The 12,390-nt window shown below is 37.2% G+C and overlaps 1 protein-coding gene across 4 annotated transcripts in view; it reads right to left on the bottom strand.

Annotated features, from left to right (window-relative positions):
- The window catches only part of ASMTL (acetylserotonin O-methyltransferase like), a 28,908-nt gene that overhangs the window by 9,597 nt on the left and 6,921 nt on the right, over positions 1-12,390 (bottom strand). For 3 of the 4 annotated variants that reach the window (XM_035542164.2, XM_035542163.2, XM_035542167.2), the window contains exons 6-9: positions 10,858-10,966; positions 5,297-5,723; positions 2,148-2,310; positions 823-1,007 (exon numbers count right to left, since the gene is read on the bottom strand). In XM_035542164.2, coding sequence (XP_035398057.1) covers positions 823-1,007; positions 2,148-2,310; positions 5,297-5,723; positions 10,858-10,966 — 884 coding nt within the window. The remainder of the gene's footprint in view (positions 1-822; positions 1,008-2,147; positions 2,311-5,296; positions 5,724-10,857; positions 10,967-12,390) is intronic. The other variant, XM_035542166.2, reaches the window with a different exon arrangement.

Below are 12,390 nucleotides of genomic sequence, written 5' to 3'. Positions count from 1 at the left end.
TTCAGAAGACTGCCTTCATCAGCATCTGGAACTTGAGTACAAATCAAGAACTTCAGGATGCTGTCTGAACTACTGCATTCAGAGATAAATCCTGACATATTCTCCTCCCCACTCTACCACTCCTCTCCTTAAGCAGGCACATTTATGCACTCAGCCTGCTTCAACAGGTGGATAACTGACAAGTTAGCCTAGTTAAAACCCTAAGTGATTTCCCAGTCTGAACAGATCCACATACGCTAGCATTAGGAAATGAATTTACAGATGGAAACAAAGGCAAGGATTACAATTTTTAATAGCAATATATACTAACTTGAAGTATATGCAAAACTACAAACCTAAATAAATTAGACTGGATCCCTCCTCTACAGCATCAACACAAATAGTTTGAAAATAGCTTTGAATATGCAGCCAGCACAGATTGCACTGGATACACATCAGTAACAAGCAATCAGCACTCAGTATGGAAGGAGTGTATGTATAAGGTACTACCTGGTATTTGTTATTAAAAGGCCACACAGCAGTCAGTAAGACAGGCTCCAGGGTTGCTCTGAATATATTAGCTGGATGGGCAAAACTTCAGTCAATTTTTGTCAGCACTCAGAATTTCCCAGTACATTCTGTGATTGCTCCAGCACTTTAGAGCCTAAAGCCTGTGCTGTTAAAGCTGCAGGGAACACAAGTCTGACTAGTGAGTTCCACTGTATTTCTAGCATTTCTGAGATTCACCAACTTTCTTAAAACAGCCCAGTCTCAATTTCCCTCCAGATCAGTTATTCCTTGGCTCTTCACAGCTAGTTTTGACACACTAAGAGTTTACATTACCTTAAATAAATCCTCTGCTTTCCTTCCAAAAGCTCGATGGTTCTGCCTGCTTCCCTCTCTAACAGCAGACTCCAGGTTTGTAAAGAGAGGCCAGAGATGATCGTTAGAGTGGATAATGTAGCAATGAAGTGAGTATTCACCATCTGATGTCAGGTAAGTATTTGCTGAATCTGTATTACTGTAGCCTTAATGGAAGAGAACAATTGTAACCTGTTTTGTTTCAGCACTTCACAACTGTCTGCTAATATCTGAAGCCATTTCACCCTGTACAGCTGTTAAAGATGTAGGAAATCCTGATCTTGGCATCACAGGGGTTTTGGTTTTCATACAAAGATTTCTATGGAACAGTTCTAAAGGTCTCCTCATTCTTAAAGAAAGAATCAACTAGGGACTTTCTTGTAAAAAGAATGTAGGTGCTGAAGGATATATATAAGCATATATATATATATATATATATATATATTTATTAGTATCTCAATTATATACCTGATATTCAGGGGGAAACCACCAGAAGTTCCTCATTCCTGACTCTATTTTTGTTCTGCCTTTAGGGCTTTCTTCTTGGTCTTGTCCTCTAACAGAGTTGAAAGCCTCTTATTTTTTTCTCAGCCCTTGATCGTACCATGTAGACGATTCATATGGAAACTTATAAATACAGAGCGCAGGCTGAAAAAGTTAATCCTATTACTGACTCTCACATACATACACCTTCAAGCACTGTACTGGTTAGGGGCACTAAAATTTAAGAAGCTGTCCATGAAGAAGGACAGATTTCAGAGCTCTCAAAATTCCTGATTCTCTGCTCAGGTTTGTGACTCTTTATGGCTGCAGCAAGGAAGTGAGTTTAAGGGGTCCTTATTTTAGATGATACATCTGAGCTTTTATGCTGCTCCCTGGGACTGCCCATGAAATCTATTAGAATTCAGAAATAATTGTTTTTGCTCTCTGAATACAGTCCTCAAAGGACATCTGGTGATTTCATTAAATAATGCCTGTTCTCAAACAATTCTAGCAATTCTAGCTGCTAATGATGAATGGAAAGAAGCAACAATCCAACCCCCACACCTCAAATCCAAGTTACCTACAATATCAGGTCAGTTCTTGTAACCTTGGAAACATCTCTGCTAGTGCTTTACATCTTTCAGTGCTACATGCAGCTGGGGAGGGGACACACAGGAGTGGAGGGAAGAGAGAGAACCCTTCTCCCTTGACTAGAAGTTAAGCAGCATTGTTTGATCATTTTGATCTTTTTCCCCTTACACCCCCAGTCTCCTCACTCACCCCTTTTTATTTAAAAAGAAAGGTAGGTGAATGGGAAGAGTCACCTTGTGATGTCTTCTCCAGCAATCCAAGAGCCACACAGGCATCAAGGAGTCTTTCTGTTCCACACACTGAGGTTCCAACCTCATTTGCAACATCCACAGCCTTCAGAGGACCTTTATTTTTCAAATAATCAAACATCTTCAGCTTAGAGGCTACAAACAGCGCCTATATGTAGGAAAGAAGTGCTGTCATGCTGCATTTAAGAAACTGCAATCAAGAAACAAAGGAACTACATCTTTTGCCACAGACATTCTAGAAGTATTATTCTACATTATTAGTGTTATCTAAATGGAGCATAGGGTAACAAAACTCCCAAAAACTGTTAGGACAGGTTTCCTTCCCTCTCAGAGAAGTTTCAATGCCTTAGCCAAGTAACAGTATTTAGGATAGATACATGTCAGAGAGAAAGGAACTATTCTGGAATGCAGCCTAGGTCAGACCTGCTTTACCATCTGAACTGTTGCCCATAAGGAATTTGAAAATTTCATTAGGGCAGTGTAGCTGCTTCAGTTACAAGACTGTTCTTTGCTTAATAAAAATTAAGTAGAAAAAGGAGTAAAACTCCAAAGCACAACCATACCACATACACACCTTAAGATGTATATATGGAATTGGGGAAAACAGAATAGTTAGTGCACGACAGTAGAGGAAAAAACCCATGGGCAGTGAAGCTGTTTAGGCTGAAAAGCTTAACCAAACTTTTACAAAAATGCTAACCAGACCAGAGAGGAATGTTAATGATATGTGACTATGTACACCTCTCCATTTGAGATTTAAGTGCAATTCTGCACCTAAAACCAAGGAGCATATATGGAGCACAAGAATGGAAGCACAGGCAGCAATCACTGAATCTATTTCTTTGCAACTGCAGGCAACTATGATGCACTTAAAAAGTTCAAGGCAGTCAAGAAAAATGGATTGACATTCTATTTAATAAAAAACAAGTGGAGAAACAGGAGATTAACTTTGAGAAAGTCTGCTACTGTGTAATTATATATATATATTTTTTTATCTTCCTATTTTTATGTTTTTCTCTGTTCTAATTAGAATGTAGAATTGGGATTTACTAGAATCCAGGCTTTCACTATACTGAGTCAATTGCATCTACGCTGCAAGCATTTGCCTTCCAAGATCTGCCTAATCTTTGGGCTAATATGACCTGGGAATTACAAGACGAATGAGAATGTGGAAAGAGTCAAAAATTTAGCTGATACAAATCATTCTTCTATCATTCTGTAATGCTTAGTTCAAAAAAAAAAAAAAAGTCCTTAAAGGTCTGAGTAAAGATCGAACTATACAAATTCAGAATATGTTAAGTTTGAGAACATGCTTTAAACCTGATCCCCTCCTGTTCTGCAGCAGCAGGTGTTCAGAGTAAAATAAGTGGCAACATCATCTTCCTCTGTAAGAGATTTCAGTCTACTTTACAAAAGCCTTAAAACAACACTCAAGGATGAAAACAAAATAGATCTTGAGCTTTTATGAAGCTGAATGCTTTTGTGCTCTTATCAGTACTCTACAAAGGGAAAGAGAGAAGGTAGAATTTGTCAAGTTATAGAGACAGTCCACCACAACTGGTAGTTCATTTTACAAAGATCCAAGCCACAGGAAACCAAAGTCCCACTAGCTCAAAATGAAATTCAGCACTGTATACTATGATTTTACACTGGATTGGGGGGAAAGGAGAGGTCCTGGTTCTGTTTACAGTTGCCACCAACTTTCACTGCACAAAACTGAATTAAGCATCATCACAGTGACTAGCGTACATAATATGCAACAACAAAATGGTTATGATTCTTATTATGCACTTAACTTGAAAAAAATACTAAGCATCATCTCACATTCAAGTACATCAAAACATGCTCCCTTTGCATGCCTGCAAGCAACATGCCTACAGATCTGTAGTGACTGCACTGTAGTTTTCCTTCAGATTTGAAGCATAGCTTCCTGCTCTTTCAACAGAACCATTGTTGACTGTTCTGAGTGTTTCCTTCCACAGGCCAGACCCTAAAGAGTTTACTTTTTAATGTATCTTTAGGTTCAGGTTTGTCACTTCACTGCCACTTGAGCATTTTTTTTTCACCTCTTCTTGAAACATGAACAGCTTGATTGAGATCAGTGATCTACTTAGAATGACTGATTTCTCCTTCGCTATACTGGAGCTGAGTAGAAAACTTGGTAGCACTTAAAATGTCCAGCTACTCATTTCCCTTCACACTTGGCTGCTACACAGAGCACCTGACCTTTAGTTTGTAGCCTATGTCTTTATCAGACATTGCATGGAGATTTTACCTGCAACATGAAACAGGGTACAAAAAATTATTTCTGTATTAGGAATAAAAAATGCTATCTTTCAAAAAATTCTATTACTAACCATTAAAAGTTAAAAAGAAAAAACTGTAACAAGCATTGCATATATTTTAAATGAATTTGGTAAGTTAACCACATAAGATGTCTTCTTTGTAGTTTTGTAGTATATCTAAAGGTAACTTACTACTTGATTCTGGTCTTACAATCAGTACAAAAATAATGAAAACATCGAAATATTCAGTGGTAAATTCTTACTTAAAGCCTTTTGAAGTTTCCCTATAACAGTCCACTTCAATATTGGAGTATAACTTGCATAAATACATTTCTGAATTTACTGTTATTTTGTAATTGGGAGACAATTACAACACGCACCAGAGCCTGAATCACTGTTGTAGCTAAGGAAAGATGAGTTATGATTTCCGTAAGTTGCATTTAATTAGCGTGACAAAAGACACATATAGGAGGCAAAGGGATACTGTTGTCAGACACTCTGGAAGCAGTTTCACCATTCATACCCAAGGCCAATCATACAAGAACAAAAGTAAAAAAAAGTTCTGCATTTTTTCATTTCAAATCAAGAGATAAAGATTTTTATCACATGGGTAGTTGAAGTTTCATAGAACAGATAAGAGTCAATACCAGAAAGCATTATTTATGTTGTACCAGGATTTTCAGCTTAGATCCTCTGGTACTTCACTGGTCCTTTTACACTAATTATTATTCTTATCCCAACTCAAGTATTTCACATTACCTGCTATATAAGCTATATATATTCCCTGCTATATGTAAGTCCAACAAAACAATTGTATCCATTAGCAAAGTAGTTTTATTTTTTCCTTACCTTTGAAGCTTTAAAACCATCCATCAGGTCTAGAATTTTAGATGGAAGTTTTGCTGCACTTTCTGACACTCCATTCTGATTTCCCAAAGGTACTGTAAAGCCAGTTCTGACACTAGAGCTGTTCTCACAGTTGTAAACAGGTCTTGAGGAACACATCCCACTGCTGTCCAACTTATTAGCACCTTTATGCTCTGTGAAATTTGATGATTCACTTTCTCCATCACTTAGGTTCTCAAAAGTGTCCACAGAAGGGATAGAGTCATGCTTTATATGCTGTACAGTATGTTTGGGGGGTGGATAGTACAACTCTGCTAGCTTTTTGCAGAAGTGATTCAGAGGAAATCCCACCACGTTCAAGAAGTCTCCGTGGACATATTCAACTAACATCCCACCAAGGGCCTGGATTCCATATCCACCAGCCTTGTCCCTGAGGGAGAGAAAACAACAACTGAGACCTATGAAGTTAAGGTTAAGACCATGGTTAACAGTAAAGGTAGCACAGAACACATAATCACTAATACTGCAGAGTCTGGAATAAAGACTAGTATACTCAAGTTAGAGGTGGATTAAAGCTACTAGTTAGGCTCAACACTGAAAGTTATCAATCCTTATATTTACATTGTTATTTACATTTTTTTCTAAGGGTGGATTGTCTAAGGTCCTCATGCTTCGAACAGTCCAAGTGCCAATGCCACAGAAGATGGAAGCACATCCTCTGACTGCAGTCAAACTGTGTTGCCATCGCTCACCCAGCGCTCTCCATGTCCTGGCTACCAAGGAAAAGGTAACAGCAAGTGTTACTGAGACCAACGCTGTTGCCCAGCTGCGTACCAACCCTAGCCCTACTCCACAAGTGGCCGAAGGGCCTTTAGGTATACGTTAGCTCCAAAAAGGAGCTCACAATGAAGAGGACATCCTGGAACTCTAACAATTGTAGTACACGTCTTGTGGCTCTCAGTCACAGGAATATCTAAAATGAGGATCAGGAGGATAGGTTGCTCTTCATCAAAAAAGTCCTAATCAGATATAAAATCCACTGCTATTTCAGTCAGCCTGATTTCTGTGCAGTTCTGAAATGCAGAGTTGTATGCAAGGTGCTCTTAAACGTCATGATAATACTAATAATTTGGCACAGGTATGTGTTCCACAGAAAGTAACCTTGGGAATCCAATTTGTCTTCATGTGTAATTATGCAAATTCCACTGTGCGGAATGGAAATGCATACAACCAGATAAGCTGTAACAGACCCAACATTTTTACTGTTCACATCTAAGGAACAAGGTAGAAGTACATTTACTATACGATAACACCAGAGTCTGAAAGCCTAAGTAAGCAACCTTTGAAACCAAAGGTCAGTCAGCCTCAGATCTATTAACTCTGGATAGTAGGCAATTACAAACTGCTTTTGAAAGAAGGCTACTACACAAGAGATAATTTACTTTTCATCCTAGATTTCATGAGAACAAGTTCTCTAAATTTAGAACTTATTTCTGGAGAGCCTTTCAGGTAGTCTCCTAAATAAAAGCAAAGGAGTCAGTATCCCAGCAAATGGGATTCTGAATTATTATAAACAAGGGAATAGGATTTAATCTTGCATTTTAAGCACCACTGTATAGTTTTTCCCTTGTTCAAAGTATTCTTTGTTTTATAACATACTGAAGACTTACATCATCTAAGCTAGGAATACTCTCATCACTAAATATATTGCTTTTATTTTTAAAATGAAGTAGTACTCCAGTAGAATGAAGTCATTCGGGTATATGCTGACAAGTAGGCAAAAAAAAACTGAGCATCAAAAGCAGTGGTATCATGCGCTTCGAAAGGATATTAACACCATTTGTCACCTCATTTATTTTTAAACAGAAGTTTACATTCTGACACCACATCCAGGTGATTCTCTACTACAGCTCCTAGTCCAAAGATGTAAGGCTATGCAGTTAGTAACAGCTCCATTGATTTTTAAGCTAGTGTCTTCCATACCAAAAATTCTGAAAAAACATCAGTATATACACAGCTCTTATAACTAGCTCTGGCTAATGTGACTGGCTTCTGTAACATGATAAAGTTAGTGCTATGCTAGTAAGAGACTTCATTTAGAATAATGCGTATAGCATCAGTTAATTTGTATTAAAAAAAAAAACTCACTTTAAAGACCTCTTGACAAGCTATAAGATCATGGCTGTAGCCAAAACATTTTTCAGCAACTGACCTTTCTAGGGAAAACCGTGATTTCAACAAGTATGTGTGCAACATCCAGCAATCAAAAAATTATAAATAAATAAAAACAATAAAAAACAAATACCATACAACATATGAAACAGTGGAGGAGAAAGAGTTATGAAAAGTGAATCAGAGGTAACAAAAGTTATACTACATCTGAGTTGTCCAAATAAAGCAAGCAATCAAATAAACCACTGCTGCACTGACAAGTACTACTGGTGCTACAGATGAAGAGAGATGTTTGGTTGGGTTGTAGGTTGATTTCCAAAGGCAAGAATGCATGTATGACAGTTACATGTGTCTTGGCCTGTGTATTCACATTATTTGAAATACAGGCAAATTTCAACCACATTGGACACTCTGAGCTAGTGACTGAACAATAATAGACAGAAAAGAACAAGTTCATCTTCAGTGAAGGAAACATTTAAAATAGGTCAGAAGCTGTACACTAATTTCTTGTATTTTTATCACGTATGAGACAGTTGAGACTATGAGACTAATATCCAATATTAGTTATCTACACACATCCACAAATCATACAAGTCCCACCTTTAGTTCCTTTAAATATGTAGTAATTTTGTAGAACAAACAAGAATTATTGACACCAGTGAAAAGCAGAAAAGCAGAATTCATTCTCTTATCTCTTGAGAAAAGCAAAGTCAACATACTGACAGCAAGGAACAAGTCAAAGATGTGCTTCCATTTGCAAGGAGCTTGCAAAGAAGCAGGGATGGGCAGGTGCAAGAAAAAGATCTGTTAATGGATTCTGGTGAACGTTCAACAGCTTTCATAGAGAGAGGAGTCAACCATAGCAATGTTATTGATTAAAACCAAGATCATAAGTTAATTCTAGCATAAGAATACAGCTTCCGTTACTTCTGTAACACCATGCCTGTAAGATTTTAAGATTTTTTTCAGCTCATAGGAGCTGAAAAGATTGAGCTATATGCTTGCTGGGAGACCATAATTATTTGCAAAGCCTGAAAGAGACAATTGCTTCTACATTCTATAGCTTTGGGGGAAATAACTCTTGGAGAAATCACACAAGGGAAGAGACTTGGACATATATATTCTATTTTTTATTACTTTATAGTTAAGTTAGAAACTGTAGAGCTCAGAGTCTGGAGCACTCTTCCCCAAGTCCTGGAGCCCTTCACTTTCATTTCATCATTCAAGCAGAGCTATCAAAAACTGCCCAGGATATTCACAACTTTTTCCACATGGGAAAGATTGCAAAATAAACAGCTTGCTCAAAGAGGCTGACAGAAACCAAGCCTACTCATTACACAAGCGCAAAATAATTAGGATCACTATAGTCCAGCCCTCTTCTGACCGAATGAAGAGTAAGATAAGCCCTTCCAATAGGCAAAAAAATAGAAATCCTTGCTTGGAAAGAAGAACAGGAGTGAAACAAAGTGAAAAGCTATCTTTCTGCAGACAACATGCTGGAGCCTGTTTTTTTTTTTTTTTTTTTTTTTTTTTTTTTTTTTTTTTAAATAACCTCCCAGTCTACCTTGAGATAGTGCTTTTTCCCTCCTCCCTGGTTCATAGTTTAAGGCAGATATATACATTTAGAATTAGACCATGTCACCTGTGACTGAATTTAAAATATCAAGAACAAAAGTGACACGTGATATTAAAAGGACAACTCAATCCAATCCTCAACAGCAAAAATTAGCCAAATTTTTAATTTTTCATGCAGTCTTATATGATTTTTATGAAATTAAGTCCTCATTATAAGATAGTGAAATGGTTTACTTGAATTGTAATAGTAAAAAAGAAAAACAACCCTACAGGAACTTAATCATGTAACTTGTATGGGTGGCTAAGGAGGAGCAACAAAAACAAAACACACATACAAAAAAAGGCTTCTTACTGTTTTACAATATTTACAAGGCACTTCATTAGCTGTTCCCTTACAAGCCCAGAGCAAATGCTTCCTGTCCTCTTGATCATATGAATTAAGACCAAGTGACTTCTGCTCTGGAGAGAAATGAAAGATACTCAACTGTTGGTCCTTCAAACTTATGCAATCGCACACTGTTAACAGAATAAACTGAATTACCCAGTGCTGTTCATGAGCCATTCTGATGTATCACAGCACTGCTAAAGCTCGTCTTCCAGAGGAAATAATGAGAACATTCAGAATACTTTGACCTTACATTCTTCCTAAAAATCCAGTCATTTGCCCTTTAAATCAACTGCATACTAAGGACAGCCTTCCAAAAATCTAACTAGGAATTTGTTATAAACCATATTCTTGCCAAAATGATTTTTCTCTGTATAATCCAAAATAGATATAATCCAAATATATGTATAATCCAAATTAATTCCAGCCTCTTTAATAAGCTGGGCACCTTACATGTTCAAGGAGCACGCCTCATTTACAAACATGCACTTAAATCCAAAGTCTACACTGGTTCCTCCTTCCTTAGCAGGACATGACTATTTATGCCACAATCGAGTGCATAAAAACACTCCCATTGATATTCTTACATAGTCAGAGTTGAAGCTTCAGAGCCAAAAGTCCACCTAAGATCACAAGATACACAGTCCACAGTGCTAACCATGACCTGATTTGCCTTCACGAAGCTGCAGCTAATGAAAGGGAAAAGCACGTTCGGTAACATCACCTTGTTGTCTCCAAATAACTACTTTTCTTTTAAACAGTCCAGTCAACTTCACCTTAAAAGCAGTTAGGCACTCTATTCTCACTCCCATTTCTTCTGTGGAATCAACATTGTAAGTGGCCATTACATTGCAAAGGTAGAGAAAAGCCATAAGCCAAAAGACATGTGTTCTTATGCCACAATTTTAAGCTGGCCACAAGAATAAAGTGAAAATTAAGTTGGTGTTTCTTGCTATGAAAGCAGTGTGAACCTAGATCAATCGTATGCCTGTTTCCTTTTTTTGATAGGTTAAATAAGCTAAGTTCTAGCTTCTTTCAGTAAAGTTCTTCAATACCTTGATTATACAACAAGCATTCCATTCACCTATTTTATAATGAGAACTATCCATTTTCTCAGGTATCCAAGCTTCCTGAATGCTTCAGTTAACAGAGAGGTACCTGAATATTGTATGAGTGCTTGATAAAACCCAGAATGTTTCAGTCGTCACTTTTCAAATTTATTAGTGTGCTATAAAGGTAGTTCAGTTTACCTGGAGGAATTACAGTTCTAGACAAGGACAGAATATCCACACTGCGTCACCTATGCTATATCACGTGAAGCAGCAAAACTCTACAGAACACTAGGCAAAATGCTTTCTGCCAGAGGCTAGCAACATACCCTCAGACCTACTCTCAAGTACATTTTGATAGCTAGCTTCAGGGTCTTACTTACATAGGCTCCCCGCTATGAATGTACTCCCATAACAGCTCTTCAGAAAGGTCTGAAAATTTTACTTTAGTTTCTTCATAGAAATCAGTGATTTCTGTCTCTAGCTGATTACCTAAGAAAGGAAAAAGTTTCATTAGAAACAGAAATTTTTAACATGAAAATAGTAGCTTAGAGAGCAACATAGGTTTCATTTCACCTCATATTAATTTAAGATTTTTGCTAGAAAAAAAATATTACAGCTATAAAATGGTTATTAATGCTCTTTAGGGACAGCAAACTTATCTGTTTACCTCCCCCTGCACATACTCATCATTTTCAGTAAAAGATGAAAGCTGTAAAAGCTTACATTTTCTATCTTTGTAGTCCTATCTTCAAGCTAAATCTTCAAGCTAACAGGCTGCTCTCCCTGTGCACAACACACAAGTTAATGCTTTTGCAGAACTATCTATGAACTGCTAGCATATACATCCAGCAACAAGAATGAAGAAGTCTGCAAACACCCTTCTAACTTTGTAACTGTTGTCAAACAGCTCATAACACATCATAGAGAAAATTACAGCTGTTATACATGCCCGAATGTGCTGCTGCATCTGTACTGCACTCAGGCATTCAGCAGTGCCATCTGCAACCATCAATACAATTGTCATATCATCTCTCAAGATATAAGAGGAATATTTCAGATCTCTATATCTGGCAGTGGTTGTAACAATGTCCAAGGTGCTATAAAATATTGCACACCTGCATGTGGACCCCAACATTGTGTTGCACAGGTATACTGTAAGCCTGGTAAAACTGCAGAGCAAGGCTGCTCCAAAAAATGTTCAAAAGAAAGCAGCCTTACAAAAGTGATTATTATTAATTCACTCTTTCCTACAAAAGGAAAGTCGCATCTCCCGCTACTGCTGTGCAAATCATTAGTCTGTATTCCCGTAGCAGTGGACATTTTTTGGGAGGAAAGAAGAAGATCTGCAGTACAGACCACAAGAAGAATATTATCCAACTGCTGATGGTGTAAGAATTGAAAAACACTTAATCACACAGAAGAAATTTTAAAAAGTGTTAGTAATCTCTCTTCCTATACATGTCGTTCCATATTAATACGTAAACTATCAGCTCAAGATGAAAATTTCATCTAACATCTATGGGGCACTTCGCAACAGCATTATAATTAAAACTAAAAATGTACTCTAGAAAATTCTTCCATTGAATCACTTGAGGAATACGCTGACTTAAGGTATTGTTATTCATCTGAATATACCATGGCTTAAATTTGTAAGCTTCAGATGAGATAAGCTGTCATTAGCATCACTACTGCAAGTGCGTGCAATTGTATTTTCTTCTTAGAGTAAAGAATGAAAGGCATTATTATTCTTCCTACATTACTTACAGATACAACTTGACAACATTTTTTCTTTTCCAGCAGCTACTCCTTCTACTGTAGAAATATTAATAAGGGTATTGGAAACACTGACCTTATTTCTGTTACAAGAGCTAAGAGCAACCATTCTAATAAAAAATTGAAGTCGCAAAGAATTT

Source organism: Cygnus atratus, chromosome 1 (assembly GCF_013377495.2).
Source record: "Cygnus atratus isolate AKBS03 ecotype Queensland, Australia chromosome 1, CAtr_DNAZoo_HiC_assembly, whole genome shotgun sequence".
NCBI classification, from domain to species: domain Eukaryota; kingdom Metazoa; phylum Chordata; class Aves; order Anseriformes; family Anatidae; genus Cygnus; species Cygnus atratus.
Note: the sequence above shows the minus strand (reverse complement) of the source record. Positions and strands in the feature narration are given on the sequence as shown.